The 15,384-nt window shown below is 35.9% G+C and overlaps 1 protein-coding gene across 3 annotated transcripts in view; it reads left to right on the top strand.

The window, feature by feature from the left end:
* Window positions 1-15,384, top strand: part of LEMD3 (LEM domain containing 3) — a 78,180-nt gene that overhangs the window by 21,372 nt on the left and 41,424 nt on the right. For all 3 annotated transcript variants that reach the window (XR_007153918.1, XR_007153917.1, XM_047866391.1), the window contains exons 2-4: window positions 8,244-8,281; window positions 12,206-12,272; window positions 14,464-14,531. Coding sequence is in view for 1 of the 3 variants with exons in the window: in XM_047866391.1 (XP_047722347.1) it covers window positions 8,244-8,281; window positions 12,206-12,272; window positions 14,464-14,531 (173 nt within the window). In the remaining 2 variants the exon portion in view is untranslated. The remainder of the gene's footprint in view (window positions 1-8,243; window positions 8,282-12,205; window positions 12,273-14,463; window positions 14,532-15,384) is intronic.

Consider the following 15,384-nt stretch of genomic DNA (forward strand, 5'->3'; position numbering starts at 1 on the left):
TTCTGTTTTTCGTGAAGAATAGTTCTTTGGTTTTTTGTTTTTTGTTTTTTTTGCAAGGAGTGCACACTGTTGCCTCTCTTAAAGCAGGGCAAGTGAAAAGTTGAGAGTCTTATAGGATCTGAAAAGTGGAGATGCTTTTGAGGTTTTGCCCTCTTTCCTTTCTTCACTTGCTATCCCCATCTAGGTCTGTACCTCTGTAAATCCAGATGGATAGGTGGAGTTAAAATGGAAAGTTTATTTATGAGTAGAACAGGGGTGGTACAAGAGTTCACCTTAGGCTGGTTTTATAGTAGCCAGTTTTTGTCCATAAAACTTGGTTTTGCTTGCTGATGTAATGTCCATATTCGTAGTAATATATTAAGTATACTTGATGTGAACTGTTCCTGTCTTTTGGGATAACTATATTTAATAGAGCTATGAAACAATTAGAGAACTCTCAGAGAACAAAAGGGCAATGTGCTATGTTGCAGAAGAATGTGCCGCCTTGTTCACCCTGTCCATTTTTAGATCGGTTTGGCTGATGGTGAAATGTAGAAGTTTGCCACACACACAGGTGCAGTGTTCTGCAGCTGTTGGAAACATTTGCCCCCCCCCCATTTCCTTATATATAATTATGCTCTGTTTAAACCCCTAAAGCTAGAAGATGGGATTTGAGAGCTTGAATGTCTGTTTACAAAAAGGTACAACTCACAGAGATAATTGGTCATTTAGTTAGCTGAATTTAACTGTGCCTAGATGACTTGAAGTTTCCAAAGACTAAAACCTAGCCTTAAGGTCATAGAGTTTTAGAATTATAAGAGACTGTCTTTGAAAGTGCCTGTCTGCAGTTAGTGCTTTCCAGACTGAACTTTTTTTTTTAATGTTTATTTTTTGAGGGAGGGAGAGGGAGAGGGAGAGAGAGAGAGAGAGAGAGAGAGAGAATACGCGCGAGTGGGTAAGGGGCAGAAAGAGAGGGAGACACAGAATCTGAAGCAGGCTCAAGGCTCTGAGCTGTCAGCACAGAGCCCCACGCAGGGCTTGGACTCACGAACTGTGGGATCATGACCTGAGGTGAAATCAGATGCTTAACTGACCTGAGCCACCCAGGCGCCCCACAGTAGCTTTAATGAACACAGTGTCATGGCGGCAGAGAGCAGGGGAGTGACCAGTGCTGCCCCTGGTGGACATGGGACACTTTATAGGTTGATATACCATGGAACGTCTTTGCCTGGACTACAGTTAGGGTACTTGGTTTTGAAAAGTTTTCCTTGTGTATTCTCTAACAGCGGTGTCTTCTCTTCATTCCCATTTGGGCATTTTTCATGCATTATATCATAAGGAGATTGAAGTTTAATAATTCCATATCTGAGAGTTCTAGAGAAGAATGCTTTCCTTAAACCAAAGAAAACAAATATTTTCTTTTCTGTAGTTGTTTTTTATATAATGAAAAGAATGTAGGCATTGGAGTCAGATGTAGGTTATGAATCTCTGCTTTTAAAACTGTTAACTGCAAGAAAGCAACCTAATCTCATAATGCATCTGTATTTCTGTACATAAAAATGGGAGTAATACCTGCTTTAAAATAGTGGTGAAAGTTACCTCCTGCGTACATGGCATCAGTATTCCTGAATCTACTAAGAGTTCAATAAATATAATTTCCTTTTTATTCAAAGAAGAAGGTTGCAGAGTAATCAGGATTATAGTGCCTACTACTCTGGCATTGGTGAAGCTGTTATTCTTGGAGACTGCAGTATGCCTTCAAGCTGCTATTTGTTCAGTATATATTTAGCATCAAATATCCTCAAAGCATTGAGATAGGTAGAGATTTTGCTGTCTTGTTGGGGGAGGAAATATTTATTTATTTTGAGAGAGACAGAGAGGGCAAGCAAGGGAGGGCCGGGACAGAGGATCCAAAGTGGGCTCTGTGCTGACACCAGAGAGCCCGATGTGGGGCTCCAACTCACAAACCGCGAGATCATGACCTGAGCTGAAGTTGGACGCTTAACTGACTGAGCCCCCCAGGTGCCCCAACAAATAGTTAAATCGTGATATAAGTTAGCAAAGCTACTGAAGTAAATACACAGGGGTTCTGAAAAGGGGAAGGTCACAGTGAACTGCAGTGAACTGCAGCGGTTAGACATCTTTTATGACTATAGCAGAGCTGTACACGGGACCTTGAAGACAGAATAAGCAGAAGGAAGAAGACCAGAAAGATCAAAGGCTCAATGTCTTCCTGGCAGAACTGTTTTTCAGCTTTATTGAATTATGGTTGACATATAACTGTGTAAGTTTCAGGTGTACAGCGTGTTTGAGTTGATACATTTATGTATTGCAAAAATGATTACCACCATAGCATTAGCTAACACCTCCATCCTGTCACATAATTACCATTTTTTATGTGTGTTGAAAACATTCGAGATCTACTCTCTTAGCAACTTGCAGTGTTACTAGCTATAATCACCATGCTGTACATTAGATCCCCAGAACTTGTTAATCGTATAACTAGTCATTTATGTCCTTTGACCAATAGCTTCTTGTTTCTCCCGCTGCCCAGCCCCTGGTCACCACTACTCTACTCTGGTTTTCTGGGTCTGACTTTTTCAAATTCCACATGTAAGTGATCTCCCCCAGTATCTGTCTTTCTCTGTCAGACTTTATTTCACTTAGCGTCGTGCCATGAAGGATCCATCCATGCCACAAGTATCAGGATATCCTTCTTTCTCGTGGCTGAATAACATTCCATTGTGTGTATGTATGTATGTGTGTGCCGCGTCTTCTTTATCCACTTACCTGTTGATGAACAGTTCGGTTGTTTCCATGTCTTGGCTGTTGTGAACAATGCTGCAGTGAACATGGGGTGCAGACATCTTTTTAAGATCCTGTTTCATTTCCTTTGGTTATATATACCCAGAAGTGGGATTAGCTGGATCATATGATGGTTCTATTTTCAATTTTTTGAGGAACCTCCATACTGTTTTCCAGAGCGGCTGCAACAATTTACATCCCACCAGCAGTGCACAGGGTCCCTTTTCTCCACGCCCTCTTCAGTACTTGTTATCTCATCTTTTTTGAAAGTAGCCATTCGAACAGATGTGAGGTGATACCTCACTGTGATTTTGGTTTGCATTTCCCTGATGATGAGTGATGTTGAGAACCTTTTCATGTACTTGTTGGTTATTTGTATGTCTGTAGAAAAATGTCTATTCAGTTCCTCCTGGCAGAATATTTTTGTATACAGATTGATAATTGATGGTAGTTTCAGGTACTCAGAACAGAAAAACGTCGAGGCTGACTGAAATTGGCTGTGCTGATCCAGAGAAAGCAGGAGGAAAGCGTCCTGAATGTGCCACTTCCACAGTTTTCCTGAGGCGTGAACGGCAGATCATTTCTTTTCTAAATGCTTAGGATTTTTAAACTTACTTGAGAGTGGCCCACCTCTTATTGTATGTACTTTTCTTTTTCTTTTCTTTTTTTTTCTTTTTTTTACAAATACGTCTTATGCATTTTTTTTTAACGTTTATTTATTTTTGAGACAGAGAGAGACAGAGCATGAACGGGGGAGGGGCAGAGAGAGAGGGAGACACAGACTCAGAAGCAGGCTCCAGGCTCTGAGCCATCAGCCCAGAGCCTGACGCGGGGCTCGAACTCACGGACTGCGAGATTGTGACCTGAGCCGAAGTCGGATGCTCAACCGACTGAGCCACCCAGGCGCCCCTGTACTTTTCTTTTTAAAACATAAGCCAGATAAAATGCTTCTAATTCTGTGAGGTTTCTTGCTCAGAGTAATATTAAAAGTCTCCAAGGCTCTTCATTATCTGTAGCTATTGGTTCCCTCAAGTAAACTTACCTTTTTGACTTCATTTCTTGCTGTTTGCCCTCGCCACTCTGTTCCATTTCTGGGAATAATGTGGGCATGCTACCACTTCCAAGCCTGCACACTTGTTATTCTTTCTGTCTGTAAACTTCTTCCTTGAGGTGTCCACATGGCTTGTTCCCTGTGCTCCTTCGGGTTTCCCTCCAAAGGCATTCTTCTGAGTATGGCCTTCTCTGACCATCTGCTTTAATACTGCTTTCCTCCCCCACATGTTAACCACCTCTCTCCTGTGTTTTACCTGCAGAGCACCTAGAACCATTTGCCATACTATGTTTTTAAAATGTGTCTGTTCATTGTCTTTTCTAACATAAGCTCCTTGAGGGCAGGGATTTTTAAAATTTTATTTACTGTCACATTTCCAGTGCCTAGCACAAAATACTTAATAATTATTAAATGAAAAAACTTTTTGAGTTTGTGGAGGAACTTTGGGCACCACAGACTTTTCTTCTATTTACTGGCATTGAGTGACCAAACTGGGGCCTTTCTGAGGACAATATCAATTTATTTGATCAACATTAAACATATAGTTTGTGAGTACTTTTATAGATTGATACACTTCATTTTTTTCCTTTTTACCTGGGCATTCGTAATGGTTAATGAATTTGATCTCAGTGTAAGAGAATGAAAAAAAGTTAATGGGAAGGATCAGTAAAACTAATAACATTTTTGGGATTGATGCGAGAGGAAGGTTTGGAGAATCAGAGTCAACAATGTGTCTAAGTAAATAGAAAAGTATCACAAAGTTAGAATTATTTCCTTGAAGCAAAATGTACTAGGAAATCATTGGACGATTTTGAAGGATCTTGTAAGTGTAATTAAAGAAACGTTTTTAGGAATTTGATTTTTACAATCATTGGGGGGAGTTTAAAGGAATGAGAAGTGAAAGTCTTAAGAAAAGTTTGGTGTATTTGAGGTTTGAAACAATCTGGACAAGAACATGGAAGGAGAAATGGTGAAACCAGGAAGATTTGAGAAAAAAACCTCAGAAGTTTTTCTCAGAAGTTTTTCTCAACCTCAGAAGTTGAGAAAAAAACCTCAGTTAAGAGAAGCTATTGGGGGTGTAGGGTATAAAGGACAGTACTAGGTCTAAAATGACTTCAAGGTTGTGCTGTTTAGGGGATAGAAGTGGAAAGTTTGAAATATCGGTGAGGTATTATCACTGCTTTAGGAAAAGAGATAAGAATTTATCTCTCAGGTCCATGCCTAGAAAAGAGGCTTGAAAATGAGGTGGCTTTTTTTGTTTTTTTGGTTTTTTTTTGGGTGTGGGATGCTTTTGGAATATGGTTTCTTCTCTATAAATGCCCAGTTGGTGGGATCAGGGAGGAGTATTTTCACTAAAGGTGGGGTAGCAATATGTGTTGTTTCCGTTAAATATTGTAGATGAGATAAAAGATACTAACACATGGTGTTAGAAATACTGAAGAAAAGTTAGATATATAAAGATGCTGCTTTTAGGGGCACTTGGCTGGCTCAGTTGGTAGAGCAGGAGACTCTTGATTTCAGGGTCGTGAGTTTGAGCTCTGCGTTGGGTGCAGAGATTATTTAAAAATAAAGAAAAATCTTTTAATAAAAAGATGCTGCTTTTTTAGAATTGCTGTTTTTAGATGAAGTTTCCTTCTAAAGCTTAATCTGAAGGCTACTTTTTACTTCTTATTGATTTAATAGGTCTGTTAATAGGTGATAGTTGTGGTTCTAGGTAGTTTGGCTGTAAGCATCTTTGCTGCAAGCATTTTAATGACAAAATAATTTTGCCATAAAAGATAAATAACTGGTTGACAGTTTGCTTTCATCAAACTGGTTGACAGTTTCATTTCTACATTGACTAAGTAGTCCCATTTTTATATTATATAAATCTTAGCCCTCATCATAGTCTGTACAGTGGTGCAGAGCTTTGAACCCATGTTTCCCATAAACTTTGGAATGTCTATCAGCGGATATGTGACAATGTGCCAGGAACAAACAACAGTGTAGAAGTGTGTTTCACGACACGATATGAAGCTTATTTACAAATATGCATCCTAGTATTTATGAACTGGTCCCTATCTTAAGGAAGATATTTTAGTGTAAAAAGAAAAAGTGCGATGCCTAGTGACGGACAAGCAAAAAACTGTATAATACTATGAACAAAAGACTTTGAAGACAAGTGCTTAGGTATAATCCACAAAATAAAATCAGTTATTGGCACAATATTCCCGTGAATGTATGCTACATTTTGATGTATTCAGATATTTTTTATTTCATAATAAAGTCTTGTTGACTTTGTTATTCATCTTACATATTTCATTATGTCCTTTTTGACGAATGCCCCTCTTTTATTTTTTGTGATTTTATAGCCAATTAGTTATGCTGCAAAAATGCTGGTGGTTGTCATAGGAAATTGGGGAAAAATTTTCTTAACATAAGGTGTGTAGGATGGAAAGTATATTACTGGCTTTTAAGATACACTGTTGGGTATCTCAGCCCATTAACCGAGAGGCAGAAATCTAAAAGGATGCAAAGGGCAGAGAGAGCAGTGCTTTCAACAGAATTATTGTTCTGCTCTGTAGCTTTCTCTTTGTTATCCCGTCCCCCTTCCTTCCCAGAACTTACCCTTCTCCAGCCTCCTGCAGTGTTAACGCACAGAACAGAATAAAGAAGGATGAATGTAACCTAGATAGCACAACCAGCACTTTTTGAGCACCAACTGTATGCCCAGTACTGTGCTTGGCTCCAGGCAAACAAATAGTGTCACGTGATGCCTGTTGTGAGAAATTCACAGTAGGACAGTCCGTGGGAGAACATCCACAGTCTGCTTCATGGAGATACTTGAAGAGCTAGTTTTCCATTTAGTAATCTTGACAAAAAGGATTTTGTGTAAAGTCAAAAGAAAAAAAAAAGGCTATCTTCATGACTTTTCTTCAGACATTAAAAAACCTGTTTTTAGAACTGCGTGTTTTAATTTTTTTAGGGTTATTCTTCTTATAAAGAGCAAATAAAATACTTGACCTTTTAGTATTGTGTGATCAGTTTAAGTAGATCAAGAAGGCAATTTTTTTGGTAGTGTATTGAACTAAATACAACTTTATTTTAAATTGTTCAGATTTTACATTAATAAAAATTGTTGTTAAAAAGTATCTTTTTAGTCTAAGCGTGTTCTGATTCATAACACTTTATTTAATCTTTAAGCTGTATTATTTCTTCTTCCTAGTCCCCTATTGAGTAATTTGATCTTTTATCATTCAAAATTTTTTCTTTTCTAGCATTAAAACCCTGTTACTCTTTAGAAAGTGTCTACAAAATCCCTTTAGATGATTGTAAGATATACTTTCCTTGCTTTTTTATTGTACCTTGTTAAACTGGCCTCACACATGAACTTTCTTAGAATCAGGCAGTTCCTGGTTCCTATGGGACTTCCTGTTTTCTCAAATAAAAATAGAAAAGCACCTCAGAAAGGAAACCTGGTCAGTGTGAACTACTTTGTAGGCTAGTTAGTCTTAGTTGTGACCTGGATTATAGAGATCCAGGTATCTGAAAGCTTTGAATATTTTTGCATGTAATTTGCAAATAGATGATACAAAGGAGATTCTAAATAATAACCATGAGAGATGTTTAGCCATAAACTTGTTTGTATCTTTTTTTAGGAGAGGTGGGTGTAGGGAGGTTGGATGCAAAGTACTAAATCCTTTTTATAATATTTATTGGAAAGGTAAAGTTGTTTGATATTGAGACATTTCTTAGCTACTTTGTATATTTGTTTCTTGTCACCTTTCCAGATGTTAGCAAGGATTAGGGAGGGTTTTTTTTTTTGTTTTGTTTTTTGTTTGTTTGTTTTACCATTGGAAGTCAGAATTCTGAAAGAATTGTTTAGTTTTAAAGCATCTTGTAGATTTCCTTAAGTAGCAACTGCTTTCAATCTATATTTTGAAGAGAAATCAAATTTGGTGGTGGAAACAATGTAGTCAGTAACAGTAACAGGTAACATGTATTAAGTGCTTGATACTAGGCCAGTCATGTTATCTAGTTTATCTCATTTAATCCTCACAACAACTACACAAGGTAGGAATCATTGTTACATCCTTTCTGTAACAGTGAGGAAACTACAACTTAGAGTAGCCAGGTAGATGTTAGTTCACGCTCATGTTGCTAGTAAGTGATGGAACTGGGACTCGAACCCAGGCACTTAGACACCAGAGCACTGCTCTCAGTTATTACAGAGAAAACCACAGATTCAGAGTAAGAATGGTAAACATAGCAAGTCTCAAAAATCACCACCCTAACCTTTATTATCATCAGTGTGTTTACGTTCAGTTTTAGCAGAGTGCATGCTGGCATTTCAGAGAGCTTGTTTAGGGGGATTCTAATTCTCATTCTCAAATGATGCTAATAGTTCTCTCTTTTCTTTCCTTGATAGTAAAAAACCCCTTTGATGAAACATTTGGAAACATACAAGTAAGTAGAAGAAGATCATAATATTGGTTTTTGTCTCATGTTTTATATGATAAAAGTATTAGGACAACTGTCAACTAAAAATGTTAATTTTAAAACTTCTCTTAAACTGAAACAATAAATTTTCTTATTTTGAGTATTCTTTAAGGATAATATGGTTAAATCTGAAACAGGTTTTCTCCTAAGAGCAGAATTGTTTATCACTTTAAGGTAATAGCCAACTGCCACGTAAAATGGCATTGGCACGTTACCTAGGGATCTGGTTTTAACCTTTAGAAGTATTTCTGTTGAAGTTGCTGGATATTCTGACAATTTTTGTCCTCTTTGCCCTCATCTTGTCTCTCTGGATCTTTTGCTCATAGGCATGCCTATTCAACCATCAGGAAGGCAAAAGATTTAGAAAGACACATGTTTCTTAGGCTACCTATTTATGATTTCCTTTTCTTTTTTAAAGGATCTATAATGTTAATTTTAACCTAAATTTTACTCACATGAAAATATTTTTCACTTACCATCATTACAGGCACCTTAAAGATTAAGGTATTTGAGCTCATATTATAACGCACAGTTAGTTACTAATTTATGGTGGGAATTGACTAATGTAGACCTGCATATAAAACATTGTTTGTTGTGCTGAAGGATGTGTAATAATGTATAATCAAGTCCATAAAATATTACTGTAGATTGTTAGAGTGAGACTTTGTAGTGATTATTTTTAGTAATATTCTTTTGTGGTGATATTTGTTTTAAAGCAGGTTGACTTTGTCAGTAACCGTATTAAGTATGCTGCTGTTGGCATCATCATTTAAATGCGTGTAATATACTCACTGAATGTTAGAAATACAGGACTTTATTTTCTTCTGTATAATTTTCCCCATGGGAGGAACTGAAGTTCTGAACCTCTAAATAATAGTAATAACTGTAATGAAGATAATGGCAGTTCACTTATATTAAGTGCTTATTCTGTGCCAGGCACCATGCTAAGTGTGTAAAATCATTATCATCATTTAATCAGAGACTTGATACAAACAATTGGAAATTTCCTTGAGGAGAAAGTTGGCTGAGGGTAGAAGAGGGAACTTATGTAAAGGTGACGATATACGAGAGAATTTGGGAGAGTTGCCCTACAGTTTGATTTTTTGCCACTCAAGAATGAGAATTTTGCTTCAAAGAATGGTATGGGTTACTAAAACAATCTGTACCTTACCAAAACAAACAATGGAAGGTTAGCTATTTCAAATTAAAGTATAAAATCATTTTTGTTTAATGAAAGGTTGCTTGAAAGCTTACTTTAAATATGGATTTATTTGTAGATCTTTAACTTGCTGTCAGGGTGATTAGGAAAGCCAGTGTGAGACATCTTTCAAGCTGAATGTTAGGAGACCACTGGAAAAGCAGTCAGAATGGAAGAAGACTATAATGAAACTATAAGTCAATATAAGTTTCTGTAAGAACGTAACTTTAAAATTCGATTTACATATTTTTCAGATTTATTTCTAGTTTAGCACATTGGTGCTAAAGATAGTTGAGCCAGAGCCTTTCTATTTCTTCCTCAAAATTGATGTGTTCACATTAATAACATTACATAAAAACTATTTAGATGATAATTGAGTTGATCATGCACTTGAGACCCTTGTAATATATAGATGGTCATTTTGAATAAATTGCCACTGGAGAAATAATTTTTGAAAAAATTACAGTTTAGCCTTTTGGGTGCTTAAATTTTCTATGAGAATGCTAAAGAAACAGCATGTATGTATGTTTTCTTATGGGATTCAGTTACATCTGATTAGGTTTTGTTATTTCTTCTCCTCATCTAGTCCAGTGTTAATATCTGTGAATCAAAAAATGAAGTTTATTTCCAGGCCTCTGATGTTCATTAAAGATGTAATCAATCACAGAGGACAAGTGTCAAGTTTTTGGATTTAGTTTTGTTTTTGAAAGGGGAGAGGGATTGGGCGTGATCAGGACATATGAAAGAAAAGGAAATTGGTCTCTTTTCCAGATAAGGGAGGAAATAAACTTTAAAACTTTTAACTACTTTAATCCCAAAGCTTCATCAGATTTACCTTGGTTTCATGTATCGAGTCCACAACTAGCTATACTATCGTTAGAACTCTTTCTCATTATATTGAATATTATATTATAATATTGAATTATATTTCTTATAATTAAATATATTCATTGAATATATTTATTAAATTACTATATTGAATATATGATAATTATATTGAATTGAATGTATTATATTGAATATATTTATTAAATTATATTGAATTATTATATTGAATATATTTATTAAAAAGTTATTTTGTGGCTTAATGTGTCACAAATGCATACCTTTCAGAATCTTTGATTTCAGCCCCAGCAATTATTTCTTGATGGCCAATTCTTACAGTTTGGATTTTTAGGCTTTTACAAAGACAAGGTCTAGCCCAATTCAGAATTTGGTTGAGATAGAATTGAGGGGGGAAAAAAGCTAAGGTTTGGAAGGCAAGTAGTCAGCTGAAGGAATGTCACTTAATCTCTACCAACCATCTTCCATAAAACCAGGGACTCTGGTGGAGCCTTCAATGAGCTTTCTTCTTCCTAGTATCAATGATGAAAGCTGCATTGACAAAGACATACCACTCATAGTGTACAAACTTGTCTTTCTGTCCCTGAAAATAAAGTATGAAAATAAATGGGTGAAGTTGCATGTTGTTAGGCATATAAATGTTACTTTCCCAGCCTTTTATATCCTGGTCTTATATTTATAAGTATTACTGTTTTGTTTGACACATCAAGAAGAAAGGAAATAATAAAGATACAGCCAGCCCCCTTAGGAATCATGAATTTATTTCAGATAGTGTGATAAGCTTACCCCTCTTCTAACTTATATTCCCCCATTGCTTGTGTTGGTCCCCCTTAATTGTGATTGCTTTTCAATTGGGGGTCTCACTGCCTTAGACTTCTTGGCAGGGTGCTTAGACATTGCAATCGTCTCCTCTCTTGTTTCCTTTCATATGTTCAGAGTACTATTTCTGATATACAAGTCTGTTTTACTTTCCCTCTTCTAAATTTTTAGAATGAAGTCAAACTCTTAGTTTTGGTCCCTAGCAGTTGACTCCAAACTATTTTTCCAGGAGTGTGCTGAATCAAAGTAGGCTACTAGTTACATAAGAAACATAACCGGTGCCTTTATGCCTTTGCTCATGGTGTTTCTTCTTAGGATGCTAGTCAATTCTGTTCTTACTGTGAAGCCCAACTCAAATAGTCTCTCTTCATAAATGGATCTTCCCTTCTCCCCCTCTTCTGTATTCACATTATATTTCGTTTGCAGCTTTAACACTTAAGTATGCTTTTTTGCCCTTGAGAACAGGAACCATCTTGTATCACTGGGCCTCTTGCTTTGCTGAGAATAGTTCTTAATTCCTAGTACTAGATACTCATTAAATGTGTGTTTTGCTTTAATGGTTTATAAATTTATACAGGACCACTTTGGGGGACCTAGGAGAGGTTGAGGGTCGGAGTGTCAATACTCATTCCCCTATTGTTTGGTTGAATCAGATTAAGGCAAAACATGAGGGCAGCCTTGAAGTCTCATAAGAACAATATGTGTAAGTGTACATTGTGTACAGGGGGACCGAGAGCGATGCTTTGGTGGTTGGGAGAAGCTTTTGTACAGGAGACCTTTTTTTAGCACTAACCTTAGTGCGAATTTCCCAGTCAATCCTCAAGAAAAATAAAATGTTTAGAGTGATGATTTAGATTCTTAGATTAAGATTTTTTTAAAGTATGGTAGCCATTGTTTAAGTGTGAATTTGTCTTTCCGATTATGTCGCTTCTGTGGTTTTAAATTATTTGCTGTTTTTCTTTTTGAATAAAATTATTATTTGGTACATTTTGTTGAATTGGATGTTTTATAATCATTTCTTTTAATTTTAGGAAAGTGAGAAAAATCTTATGATGAACACTTTATACAAGCTTCATGATCGATTGGCACAGCTTGCAGGTAATTGTTTCACCTTCATAGTCTCTAAAAATGTTTTGAAAATTAATTTGCATATATAGCATGCTATATCAGTGGAAATAATTTTTCCCAAGTCTAACGTTATGTTTGTGGAAAATTTTTTCTTTAGAAGTTTTTGTTACCTATACACAGTGGGTTTTATTTTTATAAACATATTTAGTCAAGACCTTTTCTGCCTGCCCATGTGTATTGGGTGAAGTATATATTATGTAATTCTAAAGTCAATTTTTTTGTTACACTAATAAGTAACAAAAAATTTTGAAAGCTTAAATGTCAATTGGATTGGGTAAGCAACGAGTTAACTAAAATCCTAGATTAAATATAAAACTGCAGATTTTTCTTTGGTGGTTGATTAGGTATCAATTTCTTGGATAAAGTAAATATATTCTAGAATTTTTTGTACTGATCATTGCATTTTCCTCATATTCTGCTCTTAGTATTCTGCTCTCTGTTTATTACCTTAGCTTTTTTTAGTTATTCTTGTATCACGTATAAGCTAAAAGAAGAGACTTTGGATTCTCTTCTTGTAAAGAAGTTACAAGAAAAGAAAAATGTCTCCCGAATTTTTGTATGCAGCGGATCCTTTTGTAGAAATCAGTTCATTGGTGGAAGGTAAATATGGAGGTTCTCTGGTTGAATGGAGGCATTTCAGGATCCTTACAGTTGCTCATCCTCACATCAGCCTGGTTTTTTTTTTTTTTTTCCTTTGGATCCTTAATACTGGTCAGTTTTTGAATGCTCAGAATTCTGTGTATATCACTAAAAACCTTCTTTGCCTTGACTGACCGTCATATTCATACACTGCAAACTAATGACATTTATTTGGTATGCTGTAGCACCCAGAAATAAGTTAAGTATATACTCTCGCTAGGAATTCTTGATGTTGCTACCACAGGCTTCTACAGCTGTCTCTATAGCACTGTTTTATGTAGTGTGCTAGATCAGCATGATCTGGGGTACTTTTAAAGATATGGATTCCTTCCTCTAGAGCAGGGGTCAGCAAACTTTTTTCTGTGAAGGGGCCAGATAGTAAGTTTTTTGGGCTTTGTGTGCTAGACTTGTCTCTGTCACAGCTACTCAATTCTGCCATTATAGCATGAAAGCAGCCATAGATAATACATAAATGAATGAGTTGTGGCTATGTTTCAATAAAACTTCATTTATAAAAAAAATCAGTGGTAGGGCAGATTCGGCTGTGGGCTGTGGTTTGCCGACCTCTGCTGTAGATCTGTGGAAACTAGATCTTGGAAGAGGCATCATAAAGTTTGAAGACTTACTTGTTTATCTAACAGGTATTTCTTCCCATTTTATGACTATGACCATTAAAATCTGGCTACTTGAACAAAGCTGATAAATAGGAATGTGACTGCTTTTATGATAGAAAAATTTGTCAAAGTTTACTTCAGCTAGTACGCTTTTGTGTTAAATTTTTTTTTTTTTAATCCACTTGAAGAGAAACAGGGCAGGAAAAACTTACAATTGAAGTTCAATATGAGGAAATTGGTCTCTAATAACCACAGAAAGCCTGAAAGCAAAGACTGCATTCTCTTATAAATCGTTATAAGAAAGGGAAAATGTGATTCTGTATGTAATGCATTTCTTTGCAGAAACCAGATCATACCTAGAAGCTTCTATCTAATTTCCCTGTTGGTCTTTGTTATAATAATTTTTAAGGCATGCACACACCTTGCTAAAGATAGGCTTAGCACTATCTTTATATACAGAATGTACATTTTAATTCAAATTTATTTGAATCCTTGAATTATTAGCTTTGGTAATAGATGTGTTAAGTTACCACGGTGAATTTCCCCTCTCGAAAAACAGCAAACCTGGCGAGGACCTGCTGTGTGCCAAGATGTGTGGATAAGCATCATGTGACATGGTTCCTCCCCTGTCCAGTGATTTAGTTGAAAACATACAAAGAAGACATGTTCCTACCCAGACTGTTTAGAAATGTATTTAAAGATGGTGGTTTATGTAAAGATAATTGTTTGTTTCTATTACCTACTGGATTTTTAATAGGAAATTAAATATGGTTTATCTTCTTTCTTTATTGATTATAATAATATAACCTATAATTGTATAAATTGTAAAATATTTTGATTAATTGTATTTGTTTTCTTCTGTTTAATATAGTACTGATTCAAAATTAATAATATGCTAATCTTTCCAGGAGATCATGAATGTGGCAGTTCTAGTCAGAGAACACTTTCTGTCCAAGAGGCAGCTGCATATTTAAAAGTAAGCAGTGTAATTAGACTTTTGATAGCTGTTTTCTTAAAGTTTATATACATTATTACAACTTGTATCAAAAGTACCATGCATTTGATTAATTGTACTGTTACAAACTTGGGCCTATTGTTGGGTGGAATGTGAGCAGATAGAGAAAACAGAATTACTCAACATTTTCTGTTTTAGTTTGTTTTAGAACATTCTCTATGAGAGAATGCACATTAATTTGGAAAGGGTACAAACAACATTGGTGAGAGGAATTGAGATAGGTAAGTAGCATGTAAGAAAGCAAGTAAGCATCTAACCATTGTCATTTATTTTAGATCTTTCACCCCAGATTAATGTCATCTCAGGGTGCTAAAACAATTTGCAGATGAATTTTCTAAACCACTGTAAGTGATCTTTAGGAAATAGTATATGAAAGAAGGGTACAGAAGATTAAGATGGATAAGTGTTAAGATGGACAGGATTTTTTTTTTAAGGTTGAATAATATTACACACATGCGCTCACGCGCACACACACACACACACACACACACACACACACTATCTTTATCCGTTGATCTGTAGGTGGATGTTTATGTTGTTTCTGCTTCTTGGCTATTGTGAATAATACTGCAGTGAACATGGGGTGCAAATATCTTTTAGACCCTGTTTTCAGTTCTTTTGAGTAAATACCCAGAAGTGGAATTGCATATGATAGTTTTATTTTAATTTTCTGAGGAACGTCCATGCTGATTTCCATAGTGCCTATACCATTTCACATTCCCACCAGCAGTTTCCAAGGTTCCTTCCCCTTTTCTCCACATCCTCAAAAACACTTGTTTTTGTTGTTGTTGTTTCTTATTTTAACAATGGCCAT

Source organism: Prionailurus viverrinus, chromosome B4 (genome assembly GCF_022837055.1).
Source record: "Prionailurus viverrinus isolate Anna chromosome B4, UM_Priviv_1.0, whole genome shotgun sequence".
Taxonomy (NCBI): domain Eukaryota; kingdom Metazoa; phylum Chordata; class Mammalia; order Carnivora; family Felidae; genus Prionailurus; species Prionailurus viverrinus.